Here is a 20,769-nt window from a genome sequence, read left to right as displayed (position 1 = left end):
CTAAAGGGGGTAACAGGACAACATCATTTTTGAGAAGTCACAGCACTGCAAAGAATTAGCTTGAAAACTTACCTCAAGAACATAGTTCAGTACTAGCCTGCACCGTTCCTCAGTGTCATGACAAACTGGAAATGCACAGCTGGGCTTTACAGGAAAGATAAAAAGATACCTCATTGAATTAATGGGAAACTATGCAAGCTATTTTCATTGAAAGCAAATAAAAAACACACTTCTGTTCTCAGTAAAATTAAACTTAAAAAGATGGTATGGGTCAAGGCTATTAGCGTCATAATAGCCCAAGAATACTAAGCTAATGACCAAAAGCATTTAATGGAAAAATATAGTTGGGGGGGAAAAGACATCTAGCAACACCTCAAAAACTAATTTCAACATGAGTTCTATTAGATATTAAATCCACTTCTTTAGATACACTGAATAAGTGCATCTTGTTATTTATTTATTTTACTTTTTATGTTGTGACAGAGTTTCTATTTCCTGTAACATGACTATATCTTTGGAAAGCATTTAAAGAATCACCAAATAGCAGCCTCAAATGTTTTTCTGAGTCCTCCAGCAATTCATATGTTTGACATTGACTATTTTCCTCACACTTTCACACTGCTCCTCAAAGATTTTCCTCAAATATCTAAGCTCTTGGGAAGGAAGGGGAAGACAAAGGGGGAAGAAGAACAAAAGTAAGGGAGAAAGAAAGAGGTTTCGACTATTTTTGGCTCCTTACTATTGCCAAGTTGTGCAGGCCTGATAGACAATGCCCAGACTGAAAAACAAGGAGCCCAGAAAGATGTGGCTCCTCCTTCTGGCCTGTTGGCATGTATATATTCTTCCTCTGCACTTCACAGGGAAAAGATGAGAAAAAGTCTTTTCACTAATAAGGAAAGGCCATAAAGTCCTTCAAATTACAAAATATGGCAGAAATGCAACAGAACCCATTGCTTTACTTGAATGATGAGGACCAAAGGCCATTCTTAATATCTTTCCTGAAAGGTCTAATGAAACACCAAACAGACATTTACCAAAAAAAGGTCTATAATTAATAATAATTCTAAAATGAAATGTGGAAGATTTCTGCCACAGAACTCTCATGAAAAATTATATATCTTGATTTACAAAATATTTTGAGAAGATGGAAAAACAAGCATTTATCCAAGAAGAGAACCAATACTCCACTCCAAAAAAAAAAGTCTAGTAGCAGGGCAAGTGACAGTAGAGCATCAACTGATCTAATCTAAGAAACAACTAGTAATGTTTTACAACAATAGACTGCTTAATATTTACCACTCTAGTTTTAGTAGAAATACAATCTAAAATGTTTCACTTAAGATATAACCATATTTACTTGAATCTAACGTCCACTTTTTTGACTAAATTCCCTTCTCAAAATTGGAGTGCGCATTAGATTCGTGTTATATGGTAAATACTTTTTTGGGTTTCAGGGTTTTAAAAATTGAGGTGTGCCTTAGATTCGATGGTGAATTGGGCTCAAGTAAATACGGGTATTTCTACACATTTCACACTTATAGAGAGAATAGTTCCCCTGATGCTAACAAAAAGGGATTGCTCATTTAAACAGTATTGTTACTCTACAAATATAACTCACTACTAAACTGAACTGGTAACAATACTGGGCATCACTTACACGTATTTGATGAGTGGATTTATATTTTTCAGGAACTGACAATTCTCCAACAGATTTGATTACAGCAACTGCTTTGTTGTCATCAGGAGGATCTGAATTGGTGCTATAGGAACCATTTTCATCACTATCTGGCATTTCCTCCTCTTCCTCACTGTAGCTTTCATCAGAGTTACCATTTAAAGGAAACTCACCACCTTCTTCCTTTTTTGGTTCATCTAGCTGGAACAGTTCTGAGAGCATGTAGTTTGCTGAAGCAATGATCTTATTAGAAAGAAAGCAGAGATTTATTCAGAATCAGTTATCTATAATAATGTCAAAAGTTGTTCTTTTACAACTTTTAGTACTGTATGAGCATATACAATATGTTCTTACAAAGTGATGGTTTGTTGATATATGAATGGGCCTTTAGATTAAGAACTTTCCATCCAAGCACATGGAGGAAATGAGAAACAACAATTTCCTTGTTTGGTAAATATCAAAAAGACAAACTATGCCTAAACTACAATTTAATGAAACAAGCTAGGATCAATGAGTATTCCCTGTGACTACTCCCCCACTCCCCATGAATAGTTCAATCCAGGGAGCAGGGAACCTGATACCTTCTGATGTTTATGGCTGTTAACTCTGATCAGGCTTGATCAGCATGACCAAAATGGTCAGGTATGATGTATAGTGTTCCCTCACTTATCGCGGGAGTTATGTTCTAGGACCACCTGCAATAAGTGAAAATCCGTGAAGTAGGGGCACTATATTTATTTTAATATTTATACTTTATTTTAATAGTAGTTATACATTATTTTAAGTTTTTATCAACCAATTGTGTGTTAATAAATCGCTTCCTTCTCCCGTTGCCGCTTGTGCTCTTCTTCTCTTCCTTTGGCTTCTCCTTTCTCCCTTCCTTAGGCTGTAAATTGTAATTTTTTATGATAATATTATTTTAGAGTTTATTGAAAAACCGCGAAACAGCGAATCCACAAAAAGTGAACCGCGAAGTAGTGAGGGAACACTGTAAACTTAATCTGAAACTGCTGGAAGCACTAATTTATCTTTCCGGGATTAGAGTAAACTAATTTCCCAGTTCAAATATAAGTAATATATATGCTTCCAATGTCCTCATATCCATTTGATCATGGAAGAGGGAGTACATAAAGCTAAGATTTAGTGCTGCAGGAAGCTAAGGTTTGTTATATTCAAACTCATCTCAAGAGAGGAAAATTGATATATGTGAAGAATTTTCCAAATGCTCAGGCATAGAAGGCCTGGTACCAAATTATTGGTACACTGGCACTAAGTTCTTACTACATAATTAATTTAACTCATATTTTTCTCCCAAGCAATGCTTTCTCATTAGATATAACTAAGGAATGACAAAATTGTGTAATAATAATAATAATAATAATAATAATAATAATAAACTTTATTTATATACCGCCCTATCTCCCGGATGGGACTCAGGGCGGTTTACAGTCATAAAAGCAACACAACATTACATAACGACATAACACACATTATTAAACAAGGTAAAATAGTACAATTATAACGATAAATCACACTTACATGACCAGATCAAGGGGACGGGAACCATACACCCAATATATTAAAATGTATCATTTTAGGATAGGGAAATCTTGTGCAATGTATTCAGGCTCAGAAATCGGCGGTAGTCCAATATAATTACTCAAAAACCTGCCGACACCACCAGGTCTTCAGTTCCTTACGGAAATTGGATAATGTAGGGGATTGCCTGATCTCTTTTGGCAGTGCATTCCAGAACCGGGGGGCCAATGCCGAGAAGGCTCGTTCCCTCGTCCCCACCAGCCGCACTTGAGACGGTGGTGGGAGCGTGAGAAGAGCCTCCCCGGAAGATCTCAAGGTCCGCACTGGCTCATAGGGGGAGATGCGATCACGGAGATAGGTAGGGCCCGAGCCGTGTAATTCTTACCTGCGGATGTCTACCTTTGTCTAGTAACTTCACACAATTAAGGAGTAACGTTCTGATAGTACCATAATGTTTCCTGTTTTGGTTTTTCTTCAACATCATATTGCAAGCAACTCTAAGGAAAAGAAGATGAAAAGCGACAGTGCAAAATCCTGTCCATTGTAATAAAAAACATCTAAAGACATCTATTTTACTGACATCTATTTTGCTGGGTATTCCTATTGTCAGTGGCAACAAAGGGCTCTGAAATAGGGATAAGGCAGAACCAATTCAAGTTACTCTTTCCAATAAAAGCTGTGCAAAATTGAAAATGCTATAGATAATCCTTCTTTTACCCAACTGCTTTCAGTTTCAGGTGAAAATGAAAAGTTCCACCTAAAATATCTAGGAAACCTGTTTCTCCATACTTCTGTCCTTGTTGGTGTAAACAATTTGGAAATCGGATGTGATAACTCTTCCATATCTCTACCCCGTCAATATTTCTCTATTGTGTACTACAAAAGTAAACTCACATGCTTAAAACAGCATCCAAATTAAAGTAGTGTACGCAGCAAGTGTTGCCTTTTATAAACCCTTTCGGCTCAAATAAGCATTTACCAATCTGATATTGCATTGAAATACAGATGTTAGGCCATGCTATAGGCTCCATTTACACTGACTATTTAATACAGTTTGAAGCTATCCCACAAGATAAACTCCCACAAAAGCTCATGAAAGGAACTAAATAAGCATCACTGCTCCGTGATTCATGTAATCGCCATGTGGGTCTCAAACCGGTTTCATCTGCACAGCAAAGCCACTTCCTTCTATACTGATTTGAAATCGACTTAAACAGTAAGTGTAGATGTGTCTTTAATGAGGTATCTAAAAATGACTCCAAATGCAAAGATAGGCAATATGATATGCAGGTAATTTCCGAGTTACAGACATCTGACTCATCATTAAGAATGGGGGCGAGACAATAGGAAATGAGATGAAATCTACCCCTAGGAAAGGAAATTCACTCCTGTAAGAGTTATCATGGGGAAAAGGTGTCTCCATTGAAGCTTTATAACAAATCCTTGTTTCCACAAGACAAAATTTTCAAAAGCCAATTGTCACAGGGACAAAAAGTGAGGTGAAATCTTCTGAACAGGGACACAGACAGCAAGGTGAATATCACAGAGATGTTAACTCTTCCCTATGCTATCCAAAACGTTAGCATAGGGCTGGAATTACACTTTAAAAATGTACCTATCCCAATTTACATACAAATTCAACTTAAGAACAATCTTAAAGAACCTATCTTGTCTGTAACCCGGGGACTGTCTGTACAGAATTATAGGATGAAACTATATGGATATCTTAGTGTTATAATTTTCACTTAATGTAATAGCTTGTTTTCCCATTCCCACTTCTCCAACTCAAAATACTGAAAGACATTTAAATCTATATATTTCAAAAGTTACATCAATCTTCCAAGCTCTCGTAGCTTAACAAACAGCTATGAAATGGGTAAGTATGACGTTTATTTCGTTTCTTTGATGAACAGGACTGATGAACAAATTAATCATGCAGAGGGTGGGGAAAAAACAACCACCCATGGTGACATGTACTTTTCATATAAGAAGAATCACAAACTAGAACAGCTTGGCATGCAAAAAACTGTCATTTTGAGGTCAACTATTTCACATAATACTCCCCCCTCTAATAAATGTAGCTTTACTTGAATGTAAGGCTTTAACCATGTTAGATAAGCACTGATTGTTTTCACAATGGCCACTGTTAGCCATACTTACAATAGAACTTCTTTGAAAGGATGTCACAATGAGGAGGATGCTTATTTTCTGCTGCCCTAGAAACTAGGATACGGAACAATGGCTTTAAACTACAGGAAAGGAGATTCCACCTGAACATTAGGAAGAACTTCCTCACTGTGAGAGCTGTTCAGCAATAGAACTCTCTGCCCTGGAGTGTGGTGGAGGCTCCTTCTTTGGAGGCTTTTAAGCAGAGGCTGGATGGCCATCTGTCAGGGGTGCTTTGAATGTGATTTTCCTGCTTCTTGGCAGGGGGTTGGACTGCATAGCCCATGAGGTCTCTTCCGACTATGATTCTATGGTGCAAGCTTGTTTTCTGCTGCTCTGAAAACCAGGACACAGAGCAATTGATTCAAATTGAAGGAAAAAAATATTCCACCGAAATACTAAGAAATATGCTCTCTCAGTGTGGCGTAGCCTCCTCCCCTAGAGACTTTTTAGCAAAAGCCAGGTGGCCATCTGTCAGGGGTGCTTCTATTGTGTTTTTCCTGTATGGCAGGGAGTTGGACTGAATAGCCCTTGGGGTCTCTTCTAATTCCCCAATTCTCAATAGCACCCCATTTCACTATATTTTTCTGCCCAAGCAAGACTTCTCCTCAAGCTCATCACAGGGAAACAGGGAGGATAAGACTCCTTATGTTGATATTACAAGCCTAGTATACTCTCCTCCTGTGCTGTATCATTGCTTAGGATCACTGTACAGTTTATCAAAAACTTTTACATTCAACATGATCATGCAGATACTCCCTGTTTCAATTTGCTAAATTCTGCAGGGTATACTTACTTATAGAGAAGAATTGCAACGGGCATTGTAAAAGGATTTTGGTATTTATCTTCTGTTTCTTCACACAAAGTGGTCAGATCATACAGTTTTACTATATCACTTCCACTTGCTGAAAGAAAATAAAATGTTTATCAGTCTTCTTGGTAAAAGTACAGGTTCGAAGAATTGCAGTGGTAGGAGGGGAGAGGAGTACGTTTCTACTGTAAGAAATGTTGGTGTGAATTTTACATATGCTGAATAGCATAATCTGATATCCCTAGTATAGGCGAATACAAATCTGTTGTAGGAGGAACCTAAATTGTATAAAGAGTAAGACTCTGTCATATGCTGAGGATAGAAACACCCCTTGTACTGTCAGATGTATAGCAATGAAGTTTTTAGGGCAGACACAAGTCACCCTTTCTTAATCACAAATACTCACCTTTAAATAGCCAATATGTATGTCCTTCTTTCGTACAGTTAGATTTCAAAAAAGACAAAATGTTTTGAGCAATATCTTTTATTACTTTGGTAGAAAAGTTGGAGTTTTCCAAATTAGGTATATCCTCTGTTTTAATCATTTCGTATTTCTGTAAAAAAACAGAATAAATTTCACAAATGAAAAAATGTACTGCAGTGCAAATGATAACTCTTATTTGTTTAAGAGTTTTTAAATTATCTAATTAGATTTTCAGAAATCTAATAGAAAGTTTCGTGTATACTTGAATATAAGCTGAATTTTCAGCCCCTTTTTATGCTGAAAAAGCCCCCCTTGGCTTATATTTGAGTCAAGTTTATTTATTATTTTACTCTGTTGTTGTTGTTGTTGTTGTTACATTTATTATTTTATTCTATTTATTATTATTTACATTATTTTATTCTACTTTTATTTTTATTACATTTATTTTTTACTCTATTATTATTACATTTATTATTTTAGTCTATTATTACTATTATTACATTTTCATTATTTTACTCTATTATTATTATTATTATTATTATTTACATATGCAAATTTACATTGAAGAAGGTTAGAATAATGATTTAATCAGAATTGGACAGTCTTACTTAAATTACAGTTTTATGTAAATATTCAAAAACATGTAATCTACTGATGCCTCCATTAAATTATATTGGTATCCATTTTTATTTTGAATTTTACCAGTAACTGCTGCATTTCCCACCCTTGACTTATATTTGAGTCAATACATTTTCCCAGTTTTTTGTAGTAAAATTAGGTGCCTCATCTTATATTCGGGTTGGCTTATACTCGAGAATATACAGTAAAAGAAAAGCAAGGAATCAAATACACAAACATTGGAATTATTGACATGTACAATAGTAACTCTTGTAGCACTACTCAGTCCAAATATATTTATACGATGAACAAACATTAATAAGTCAATCATTTTATGTGTAATATCAAAAGAAATTGTGTCCCAGAAAGGCTGCCATCAATGTGCTCAATGACGTTTAATCTCTGCCTCAATGACCACAATAGACTATTGTACTGACCAATAACAAAGAAAGCGATCAATTCAGAACTTACCTGAACAATTCCATTGACATGGAAACACATTACAAGCTCTGGCACATTGCATATCAAGTTGTCCAACCAATAGTCAATGCCTGTTAGTACATTGATTGGCTTGTTATTATCCCTACAAACAGAAGTGTTGTAGAGTCATTCCAGGATAATGAACAAGATAACCAAATCCATAAGATCAAACTATTATACAGTATATGACACACTCTCTAGATCCTGACCTACAAAGCACATCAAAAATCAACAAAAGACACTTGAAAAAGAATGGTTTCCTACATCTGTGTTTTGCATTTTTAAAATATGTTTTGAGATTTGTTGCAAAGATGCTTTATACATATACAAAAATTTGGCATCCATTGATGATTCATGTAGTATACACATTTAATTTAATAATTACATAAATATCCCCTTTGCTAAATAAACAGAGGCTCATTTCCTTTAAGTGCTAATTCTTATGTAAAAGTCAGCAGCTTTCCCAAAACATGAGTCAACCAAGAACTACCCACTCACGCAAACCCAATGAATACTACCTGAATGCACAAGAACCATGATGAATCATAATGTTAGATACAAAATATGAAAGAAAAAGGCAAGTTAGTCCACCTTATAAAATATGCTGCACCTTCTTTAATTAGATATTCACCTGAGACGTAGACTCACAGCAGGGTATCTTCCTCCCCCAAATATAGGCATATTTGAACCAACCAACATGTGAATATCTTCAAACGTCCACAAGATGTTACGAACAAAGTCATTTTTAAGACCCTTCAAAAGTGAAGACAAGATAATGTTTGTGAATAACTTTTGTCTTTACACATGGAACAATGCAACACAGGCTGCAGACAAGAAATCAAAATGGGGAGCAGGGAGGAAGCAAATAAAATACAGCAGATGATAACTATGCTAAGCATTCACAATAAAGATCAAGACCACAGATGTCATAAAGCAATGGTCAGAAGTGATTTTTCTTCCTCTCAGCTGTCTGTAGATCAAATTGTGTAAGGAGATTATATTGCTCTGCTCAGATGTCACATAAAACCATACCTGACTGTTTTCCCCGTCATTGAACAAAGTAGTTAGGTTTTGTTCTTTGGGGGCTGAGGCCACATGCCCCACTACATATGAGGGTTCAAAAGGCACACTGCCCTGTGAAAAGCACAAGGATATAAGAAGTGATTCTACTGCTGAGTTTTAAATAACATGTATTCTGCACACTGGACAAATGATATCTATACATATATACAGGCAGTCCCTGAGTTACAAGCATCTGACTTACAAATGACTCATAATTAAGGATGGGAGTGAGACAACACACAGTGGGATTAATCTATCCCTCGGAAAGGAAATTAACTCCTGAAAGAAGTATCATGGGGAAAAGGTGTCTTCACTGAAGCTTTTTCACCAGTCTGTGTTTCCCAACAAGCCATTTTTTTCAAAATCCAATTATCACAGGGACAGAAAGTGAAGTGAAATCTTCAAAAAAAGAGGCACAAACAGAAAAACAAACACCTCAAGAGTATTAATTCTTCTCTATGCTATCCAAATAAAAAAATGTACCTGTTCCAATTTACAAACAAATTCAACAAACTTACAGAACCTATCTTGTTCGTAACATAGAGACTGCCTGTATTTATATCTTTCAAAACACCTATAGTGAAATGAAAGATGTTTATGATCCTTTCTTTTCAATATAGGTTCTAATACCTTCCAGCCTCAAACCACTCAAATCATAACAGTTATAAATCGGTTTACACTAATAAATACTTATTTGTGGTTAGTCCTATAATTTTTTTTTTGTTTTTTGCCATTTTGTACATATGTTACTTTTAAAAAGATAGTTCTACAGTATCAGTAATACAATTGTTTGTGAAAAAGAGCCTTTGCCATACATACTCCAAATAAGAATCCATCTATGTTAAGATTTGTAGCAGTCTTATTGAAAAAAGTCCTCTATTCAAAGTTAAATTGTCTTTCATTTTTACAACTCCATACCACTCTAGGCCACTATTATTCCCCCAGCAGTTTATTTAACACCAACAGGGTACCAGATGATTTACTGAATAAGCAATGAAATTTCTGGAGAGTTTTTTTAAAAGACCTGAGACAAGAGAAAGATGACAAGGATTGACAAACCAATGATGTGGACAGAAGATAGAAAAGCCCTAAGGCAATTGAGGTTTGATAGCTACTTTGCTGAATCTGCTTCTATCTGTTACAGGACAATGAACTGATCACTAAACCAGAAGGCACAAAATGTGTGTGTTGAGGGGAGGTATTAGGGACAAAGCTTTAGAGACAAAATTAGAGACCTAAAGCTGACAAATAACAACAGGGAGATAATTCACTTAAAAGGCTTTTTTAAGCTGTTAGTTTTGACAAATGAAGTTTAGGTTCATGGTTTTGGCTATTATATTTAAAAGCCATCTTTATTCTAATGTTTTCAAACAATTCAAATCCAAATTTTCAGCAAACATTTCATCTTCCCACACCTTTACTAATTTCACTGAATATTATTTAGTTCCTTAATATATTTGTATTCCACCCTTCCTCTATGACTCAGAATAATATACACTAGATTATGTATTACTCTATCAAGGAGGTTCATTAAGATCCAGTCTTAAGAGTTACAAACAGTATGGATCAACAGCACATCCTCAGAGTATGGCAAAGACTACATCGATGGCTTGCATCTGTAATAACATGAGGAGATATATAATCAAATTACTACTTTGTGCAAGTGAAACTGCAACCATATTGTGGTGCTATGAAAACCAAATAAAAACCATTGGTAAGCTATAACAATTTGTGATAATCCTGAGATATATATATAATCAAATTGCCCATTTTTATGTGTATTTACTCAAAAGAATGTCTCTCTGAAATATGATTTAGCCTCCAAAACTGGAATGCACAACCTGGGTTGGCCTGAGGCCTCACACATGATTTCGCCCCCTCTGCTCATTGCATTAATAGTGTTCCTCTGCAACTGCATCAGAATAGACTGGAGGGGAAGAGGGCAGTGGAAGCATCCAACCACATCTCGTTGTTAACAGTAGTGCAAGAACAGTACCTCCTCCCTGTTTAGTCTGGCTAAAGAGAAAAGGTTATGGAAGCTACTGAGAACAGCGGAGGCATCACAGCATGCTATCTAGAAGGCCTCTCAAACACACTCACACAATGGCAAGATACATCTCTTCTTCAGACAGAAAGTGCTTACTTCCTGTCAAACAGTCCCCAGAGTAGGAAACACAGAGGCATTGCAGAGATAGTAACTCTAATTATGGTCATGAGGAAAAAGGTAGTATAAGTATTCCTGCTCATGGATATCATTGCTGCTAGCTCACTTTGGCAAATAAAACCTGTAAGCCGTAATTATGATCAGAAACCACCACGAGCTGCTGTAATTCTTACTCATTCACTAACCAGCAAAAAAGCCACTAAAATGAGCAATTTATAGAGTTGCTTTCTCTTGACTTCAGCGGCAAATACAGAATGGAGAGTTGCTTGCAGCAACGTTGACTCTCACTGTCCAAACTTCGAAGATCCTGGACTGAAGCTTAAATATGAGTATTTGTATACCATCAACCAAGCAGGAACTATTTATGGAAAGTAAACCTCCCAAGAACAAACCTAAAACAAAAGACTACTTCAGAGCCCCTGAACTAGATATCACAAGAGAATTTAGTGCTTTTCTTTTTTAGTGTGCAGCTTCCATCCTTATAACATGAAACATGATTAAGTACTATTTTATATGCCTGTCATGTTAACCTGATTAGAAGTGCTTGCATCTTCAGAAAGTGAGGAAGGCATTTCAAAAGGGGCTGGCCAAGAAACCCTTCCCGCTTCATCAGTTTCATCTTCAGTTGTTTCTTCTTGATGTTGTTCTTCAGAGGTAGGAACAGGCTGAGCAGCTTCATCACCATTAATGCTAGTAGCAAGACAAACATTGACATTTCACTTGAAATATATCTGAAGCCTACAATGTAGCTTTTTGCTATATTTTTAACATCACAGAAAATTATAAACAATTAAAGGAAATGTCTACAATGTTCTTGATGCATTCTTTTTGTATACATTTATGTCTTCAGAGAACAGCATCATTTCATAATATTAACAGTAGAGATTGTCGTGACAAACAATTTTTAATACTTTTGCAATGTACAGTTCTGATATTTTAAACTTTCAGTACATCAACAAATATGTTTTTTCTCTCCCCATCTCATCCACACCAACTATTTGAAAATACAAATTGCATTAAAAGATATCCTGGCATTCTTCTACATCACTGAAGTAACATCAGTTTTGTGGATTTAGAAGCAGATTTACTATTATAGTAACTTCAGGTTAATAATTCTAAGATACATGCTGCTATCACATGAAAATGTCTTTTCCTACAAAACACATGATCAATGCTGTAATTCCCGAACATAATGACCAACTGCCTCAGGGGATAGTGGAAAAATAAAGAAAAAAGGATTATATCACCATGAATCAGCAATGCCAAAGGCAGAAAGCAGCAAACATGCTCAGCCAATACTGAGCTGAGCACATACTGAAGGGCATTTTGCCAAGGAAAAAACTGATTATGCCCAGTTACAGATCCCTCTGTAATTCTGGTTCCCTTTAAATTCTAATGAGTAAGTCACTTCTTATTATTACAAAGAAACGAGGCCCTTTGTAATTTTATACCAAACTCCTAACAGGAGTAATTCTGTTCAGGTTGCTAGGTAGCCAGATCATTCTCTGGGATACTTTAAGTAAAGGACACTGTATCTCCATCACTTCTAGTTTTCTATTTTGCTTCTCCAAGCATCACTGACTTCCTAATTTTTGGAGTACTTAAGAGGAAAGAGTATTCTGTTTCTATGAAGACTATGCTTTTGCTCCACCAACATCCTGCTCTACTCTTTTAGAAGGCGAGTAGCACAAACCTTTCCTCTCTGATTGATGGAGCTAGTTAGTTCTGTCTTACCAACTTGTTTCGGAGGAGCAAAGCACAGCTTATTGGAGGAGATGTTGCTGCTAAATGTGTTGTATCAGTTTCAAAGTGTTTGCAGGGCCACAAGGACTGCCACTTTCGAAACAGCTCTTTGTGTTCCAACTAGGATTGTGAGACTCCATCATGATCTCCTGTTTATTCAATCTAGCACCAACAGGTGGATTACTTAGTTGCCACATTGCATGACCACCACTACCTGTTCCTCCCCTCCATTCTCTTTCAATCTCTATGATAGCACAGTCATGGTCTTCCTGTTTGGGAAACTTGGTCTTACTAAGGATTTTGTTTTTGCGCACATGGAGATGTGCGTAGTTTAGCAAATCCTGAAGGTTCACAGATATACAAATACCTTGGTTATACAGTATTTGTTTTTCAGTAGTTCTGTTCAGCCTAAAACCCTATTGCCACTCTATCAAGAGTGTTATTTCAAATAGTATACCGAATTTTGACATAAATTAAAGGTAGTTTGATTCTTGAAGACCAGTATTAGGGTAATATTCATCCTTTAGATTTTGTAAGTTCCTTTGAAAAAAATATTATCATCAAAAGTAGGCAATGTTCAAATGATCACATCATACAAGGGCCCCCTTTCAGTACTACAGCTGGATCAAAAGCACTACATGCTCACAAGCCTCTTCAGCATTTCCCTTTCAGCGTGCCCTGAAGTTTACTTGTTACCTCAGATACTATCCCAGGAGAAAGAATGGAAATAGATTCAATAAGATAAACATTTTTTCCAAAAAAGTATGTGTGAAGATTCAGAAACCTTCCAAAATGGTACAAAGAATGGGAAACTGTTACTAGTAGGGAAAATTCCACTGGATGCCAAATTTCAAAAGAGAAGTAATGCTAGTCCCTCACGACTGAAGTCTTGTAGTACTCTGAAGACAATATCTTGTTTTGTGGAATAAGCCTTGAAATGTTTGGTATGCTTAGGATGGAGATATATGCTAGAAAATGCAAACAGCATTTAATTTTATCTTAAACGAAATAGAGTATAGCCTTAAGTAAGAGGCCTTGAGTCTCAGTTTTTGGGGAAAGGCAGGATATACATGAATTAAATAACAACTGTAAACCTTGAAAAATATACCTGTAATATAAAAATTTGGAAAGTATAGCTTTCTGGTACCAGTGTTCTTTACTCTTCTTTTTTCGTTGCCACTTCTGATCTATTAATCTCTGGTAGAATTCTTTTAGCCAAGTCCAATCTCCAGTCTAAGTGGCATAAAGAACAAGAATGCAATAATCATAAAATGTGCCTTTGCTTACTTATTTTCTGTACTTTTCTTCAACTTTTCAGATAAATCCACGTTTATCAACTACTAAAATGCAGAAAATACATCATACAAGCTTTGGAATTTTCGCTGGCTTCATTTGGCAAAATATTAAAAGCCATACAGGAGAAAAAAGGCAATGCGGGTAAAAGTCAGATACCTACATTTTTTCTCAGATATAATTTCTATTGTCTGTTAAAATGATCTAGACTAGAGGAATATCAATGCAGGAAGAGGCCAATCCCCTTTTTGGCCATGTGTGAGCTAGAGACATAGGGCAATAAAAGACAGGTAATAAAATTTCAACTCAATTAGTGACAGAAAAATAACTTTTCTGTTAAGTTACTCCACATTACTCTCACAGTTGCGTTGGGCCCAAATGATTCCCATTCCTATTTCACAGGCATATCATAAGAATCTAAATTCTTAAAAAAATATTTGGCCACATACCTATTCATCGTGATAAAGAATTTGATAGTCACTTCTGTGAAATAATTTAGTAATATCAAAAGCAAGGATTGAAGGACATTTTTGTGTCATCAGTCCAAACCTATTCAGCTTTTGTAGAAAGCTAAACAAAACTAATCACATCACAGAAGATGAGGACAAAGAAACATTAGACTAGCAAAACATATCATTTGGCCAAATAAATGACTGCACAAAGGTTTATTACCTGTGATGATCTCATGAAGAGCTCTTGAATATCTAGGTCATCCAATAAAAGAGTCCTCCCGATTCGGTGCACTGCCATGCTGACATGTGATTTGCTGTAAGGTATCTTAAGGAGCTTTTTAATGTTCTGCAGAGAAATACAATGACAAGTTTAAATCTTCATTTTAGAGAATTAAAACAGTTGCAACCCTAAGGCTTTCTACACTGATCTCACTGGACACTAAGAAATTTAACAGAAAACTCAATTTTAGAAGTTACCTCAACAGCATTTTTTTAAATTACTTGAGAGTAATTCAATTCAGGCATCATAAAAAACCATGGTTAGAAAAGCTTGCCAAGTCTGATATGACTCTAAATGCACAAATCATTACTTTATTTCTTATTTGATAAGATGCTGACAAAATATAATGAAAATTATTACAACAAAAGTTTGAATACTAAGAAAATTAAAAAAGCAAACGTAAATCATGGTTTGCCACACATCTGGAAAACCAAACTACTGTCTGGAATTGGAGAAATATGGCAAGTGATAAAGCAATCTTTGACAGGAGAGGCAGTTGGGACATTTGCATTATCCTTGCTTATAATACTCTACGTTATCTCATTATAGGTACAGAATAGGACTGAATAAATTTATTGTCATTGTACATCATACAACGAAATTAAATGCCATGCACTATCACATTATATATGTGCAAATTACAAAACAAAGCACCCATCCTTTCACATTCTAATCCCTATTGCACAATCCCTAATGCCACATCAGTGTGAAACCACGGAATTCAATATAGTCACAGCTCTAGGATAATTGCTATCTATAAATGCTATGTGGCGGCAACAGCTAGAAATAACTTCTGTGGTATAGAACTTACTCTAAGTGATTGAAAAATGGGTTGAACCATTGCACAAGTTTCCCCATCCCCCCTCTAGGAGTGGTGATTGTTGCCTCTGGTTGCTTTTCCCCATCTGTTTGTGGGGGTCTGCCACAACCTCTTCTTCACGGACTCAGAGGGGGCATAATTGTAGGCTGCTGTCCAGAACAGTGGGAGTTCAAGAGTGCCATGGGACTGCTACCCAAGGAAACTGCCTCTCTTGGCCTCTTCCTTATCCCAGTGAAAAATACCTTTTAGGACTTAATCATGCTTTCCCTCAGTCACCTCACCATTAAAATAATAGCTGACACAATGACGTGACTAAATCCACAGAGCTCTCTAAAATAAGAGCTTTATTGCTATATTCAGAAATGATGCCCATGCCACTTAAAAATAGTTCTTACTTTATGAACCCTAATCCTACTCAAAAAGCATGGAAAATCATTTTTATAGAGTTTATTATTACAACAGTGTGGACCTGTTGTTCCACTTATGAAACAGGGGACTTAGCATTTCTCTTTCCTTTGCAGTTCTTCCGCTAATCATGATTGATTTAATAATGGCTATTTTCAATAAGAGATTTTTCTAATGTTTTTCCACTGAAATAATCTTGCTAAATATTTTATACCATGAATAATTCCACTGTAAAACATACATACCTCAGAATCTGATACAACGTCCACATCATTTCCAATTGAGTCAATAAAATCATACGCCATACCAAAGCTATTTAAAAACAAATAAAGCACCATTTGAAATAATTATTCAATATTACCATTTATCAAAATACTTATGGAAATAAAAGCTTGAATCCATGAATCTTCAAGTGAAACCCTATTTATCAAGAGAAATTTATTTTATGTAAGGTATTCCAACAGAGTTTTGCTGCTCTTCAATATTTTAAGAACATTAATTTTACAATTCTCTACCAATGTCAGCCCTGTAATTCTACCCAGAGTATTTTCTTCATAATTTTTATGTCAATACTTTATTTTTTAATCATTTTTTAAATTTTATCATAATTCAATACATTCATTATACATTGTTTAACAGCAGATACATGTCAATACTTTAAACTGGAACAAAACTTTACATTTTTATAGTAATAAAGAAACCTTACAAGTGAGGCAATAATATCTGAATGTATATGTTTCATATTTTCACAAAGCCATTTTGTTTTAAATATGTATATATTTTCATTATGATTTTTGAAATAATCACATTATTAGAAAACTCTGCCATATTTCTGTTAAACATATTTCAACAATGGTCTTCTATCAAAATACATCTTTACTACAGTGTAATTAGATATAAACATAATTACAATATTTACCTTGAAAATGGCTTGCTTTTTTTGCTGTTACCAAGGATGGTAGCCCCTGCTGCTCCCAGTTTGGCACTTTCCCGTAACCAGTTAGCTGGAGGAAGTTTCAGATCAGTCTTCTCTTGAAGACGGGCAAATGCCGCTTGAGGTGGAGCAGATGAATACTTTACTACAGCTCTGCTTTTTACTTCATTGCCTCCAAGAAACAGCACAGAACCCTAATTTGTATAAATCAATGAAGAATTTAATTAAAGAGATTCAAATACAATTACTCTTCATTACAGGTATCATTGAATGATGCTTGTATTTAGTAAAATTTCATTTTAAAAATGGGCCACCAAAAACAATGTGCAGTGGAGTTAGCAGTCTAATCCATTTCCTTTAAAGAAGAATGGAAAAACCCAAACCCCATAATATGATATACAGTAGTTAAATTTCTAGTCTGTCAAACAGAAAAAATAAGCCGCATTTACTAAAATGTCCTTTTTAATATAACAATTAAAGGGAAAGTGCCCTGTTCTATATTCTACCCAGAAACCCTATAGAAGAAGCCTGGGCTCCTACACCTTTTGGTATGATTTCAATACCATTTTCCAGTTTCCAGCAATATTTTTCCCACAAAAGACCACTACCAGGATTTACTGTATCTAAAACTTTTTAAGAAAGGCTTTTGAGACATCAATATTGACAAAGGTATAGCCACTGTACTCTAATGCAAGAAAAAACAAAGTATCCTATGACAATTTTAAAATCAATGAAGTTATCATAGTATAGCTGTTCCTGGAAGTTATCTGATGGACTTTATTACAGGACCTAAAGTCATTCCTTTGGCTGTTCAGTGTCAATTGTTTCCTAACACCCTTTAAAAGCAAGTAGTGTTGCCAGAGTAAAACCTGCAAAGATGGATATGTTCAACTTGGAGGAGAGAAGGTTGCAAGGGGACATGATAGCCGTGTTTAAATATTTGAAAGAATGTCGCATTGAAGAGAAGGGGAGTTTGTTTTCTGCTGCTCTAGAGACCTGGCCACAATGGAAGAAGGGATTCAAATTGCAGGAAAAGAGATTCCACCTAAACAGTAGGAAGAACTTCCTGACAGTAAGAGATGTTTGGTAGAGTGTATTTCCTTAGAGCCCAGTGGAGTGTCCTTCTCTGAAGGTGTTTATACTGAGACTGGATGGCCATCTATTGAGGCTTTGACTGTGGGTTCCTGCATGGGAAAATGGGGTTGGACTACATGGCCCTTGTGGTCTCTTCCAACTCTATGGTTCTATCCACCCTTGCCCCTTAATGGATGCGTAAAAGAAGAAATCTCAACAGGTGTTGCTTTTTGTTGTTGATCTCAAGTAATTTCCAATTTATGGTGGCCTTATCATAGAGCTTTCTATGACTGAGAGTGTGTGACTTGCCCAATGTGGGTTTCCATGGCCAAGAAGGGACTCAAACCCTGGTCTCCAGAGTCAAAGTTTCACATGCCAGCTGAAATTCCCTCTGTTGCACATATATCAATGTGTTGGAAATAGCAACCTTCTACAAGCCACCTATACTAGTTATTTGTTATGTATATAATTGAGATTGCTTACCATCTTGTATATGCATGCTTGTGTATGTATATGCATGCTGGAATACCTGTATTTGCATATACATACATGAGATATTTTGGAGAAGAGATCCAAGTCTATGCACAAAATTAACTTATGTTTCATATATTTACATAGTCTAAAGATAGTTTTTATAATACTGTAAATAATTTTGGGTTTGAAACAAAATTTCTCTACACTGAACCATCAGAAGGAAAATCTATCTAAATTATCAAAACGATATCAGCTGCTCATATAGACGATTTGGTTTTCTAAATCTCTGATATGAGCTATTATGGCTATGTAGACACAAAAGAAGAAAATATGACCAAAACAGTGCTACATCCAGAAACCGATCCATTCAGAGGCTTAGTGTACAACCTCAGTTTTTGGTTCTCATACTATTAGGCTTGCCAGTTTGAAAACTGGAGAAGGCTCCTGTATCTTCAATGGTTGTGGAAGATAAGGGAATATCCACAGGTATTGCTTGCAACGGCATCAGGTCACAAGCAAGTCCTGCTGAAACTGCCAACATTAAAGATTGAGGAGCCATCTCCAGTTCTCACCATGACAACTCTTCATATTATCCCCAGATACTGCCAAAGAGGGGCACATCTTCACTGTAGAATCAGTGCAGTTTGATGCTGCTTTAACTGCCAGGGCTGAATGTTAAGGAATCATGGAAGCTATAGTTTTACAAGGTTTTTAGCCTTCTCCCCAACATAGTGACAGTAGGTCACCAAACTAAACTTTTTAAAATCTGTTTTGTGTATTTTAATATATATTTTATAGAAATACACTTTAATATGTGTATTTGTAGTATTTTTTACAGTGTTTATGTATTTTAATTATTCTGGAACCCATCACGAGGAGAGGTAGTTAAGAAATAAAATTATTATTATTATTGAACTAAAACTCCTGGAATTCCCTAGCAATCAGCCATGGCAGTTCGTGTGGATTCAAACTGCATGTAGATGCACCCTTAGAAATGCCTAAACCTTGGAAACCAATGTTTGCATTTGGATTTATTGTGCACTGGAGAGAGATGGTTCAATTTAGTCACAGCTTATTGAATGTCACTTAACACTGAAGAGAGAAAAACGTTGCTAAGTTGCCATATTCAAACCATTATCTGAAAGAAGGCATTAGAAGGTATCCTGGAGCTTGTTTCATCTTTTACACTTAACAGGTTAATAATTAAATATGCTATTTAATTGATGAGTCTCCACAATAACTGTAATTGGTTTAAAATGTTGTTAATGCTTAATATTTATATCTTATTTCTGGACGTTATTATGCTTTGTCTGATTTTTGTCTTGTACTTGTTAAATGTGCTCTGATTTGTATTGTATTATGTTGTGAGCTGCTCTGGGTCCCCTTCGGGAGAAAAGCGGGATATAAATAAAGATTTACTATTATTAGGATTTGATTAGATAATGAGAGATCACTATCTAACCTCTGGTTGAGAACTATTGTTGTATTCGGGCCCTGCTACTCCATGTTGGCCCAGCGGTCATCACTGGCCACACAATTCAAACCATATGACTTTATGAACTTTGGTTGGCTCCTGTAAATCAATATGGATGTTTTATGCTTAGGTTTTCTCGTTATATAATATAGTTTGCTTACGTTTTGTTTAATTTATTGATGTTAGGTTCTAATTTTAAGTTTACATGTGGGTTTATTCTGGATTATTTTATCAGTACATGTTTGTTTTTATGAAGGCATTGAATGTTTGCCTGTTGGAAATAGCAACCTCCCAAGCCACTCACTATTTATTTGTTAATGTATATATTTAGTAACCTTTTACCCGTGGTGATATCTCCCTCCTCCTCCGCAGAGGAAGGCGTGTGCGGTGCGGAGGAGGCTTGTGCCTTTCCCTTCTCCCTCGGCCCACACACACTTTTTCCGCCTCTGTTGCCGCCAAGGAAGGCATATGTGGCGTGAAGGAGGGAAAGGCATGTGCGTCTCTCTCCTCCCTTGCCCCGCATGCACCTTTCCCATTGCTGTCGAGGAAGGGGCGCACAGGCCGAGGGAAAGGCGTGCGCATTTCCCGCCTCCTCACTTGTGCCGCACATGCCTTTCCTGCCTCCTCCCTTGCTCGGTGCATGTCTTCCAAAGCTTTGCTTGTTTATAATGTTATTTTTATTATTTAATAAATAAATAATTAATTATTAATGGGTGCTTTGCTAGTGCTTTTGGTGCACAAAGGCAGAAGGGGGTTGGACTAAATGGCCCAAGGGGTCTCTTCCAACCCTCCTCCTCCTCCTCCTTATTACCATCATTGAGGCTGGGTGGCCATCTGTCAGCGGTGCTTTGCTTGTGCTTTTCTGCAGAAAGGCAGAAGGG

General features: G+C 36.2%; 1 protein-coding gene across 2 annotated transcripts in view; it reads right to left on the bottom strand.

The window, feature by feature from the left end:
- Positions 1–20,769, bottom strand: part of edrf1 (erythroid differentiation regulatory factor 1) — a 46,704-nt gene that overhangs the window by 22,977 nt on the left and 2,958 nt on the right. The window contains exons 2-14 of one of the 2 annotated variants that reach the window (XM_008106753.3): positions 16,852–17,060; positions 16,178–16,244; positions 14,648–14,773; positions 13,791–13,915; positions 11,470–11,629; positions 8,746–8,847; positions 8,345–8,466; positions 7,705–7,816; positions 6,598–6,745; positions 6,177–6,285; positions 3,600–3,711; positions 1,658–1,918; positions 73–144 (exon numbers count right to left, since the gene is read on the bottom strand). In XM_008106753.3, the coding sequence (XP_008104960.1) occupies positions 73–144; positions 1,658–1,918; positions 3,600–3,711; positions 6,177–6,285; positions 6,598–6,745; positions 7,705–7,816; positions 8,345–8,466; positions 8,746–8,847; positions 11,470–11,629; positions 13,791–13,915; positions 14,648–14,773; positions 16,178–16,244; positions 16,852–17,060 (1,725 nt within the window). The remainder of the gene's footprint in view (positions 1–72; positions 145–1,657; positions 1,919–3,599; positions 3,712–6,176; positions 6,286–6,597; positions 6,746–7,704; positions 7,817–8,344; positions 8,467–8,745; positions 8,848–11,469; positions 11,630–13,790; positions 13,916–14,647; positions 14,774–16,177; positions 16,245–16,851; positions 17,061–20,769) is intronic. The other variant, XM_008106752.3, reaches the window with a different exon arrangement.

The sequence above is a fragment of the Anolis carolinensis genome, chromosome 3, assembly GCF_035594765.1.
Source record: "Anolis carolinensis isolate JA03-04 chromosome 3, rAnoCar3.1.pri, whole genome shotgun sequence".
Lineage (NCBI taxonomy): Eukaryota > Metazoa > Chordata > Lepidosauria > Squamata > Dactyloidae > Anolis > Anolis carolinensis.
The sequence above is the reverse complement of the archived record's forward strand: the minus strand, read 5'-3'. Positions and strand labels throughout refer to the sequence as shown.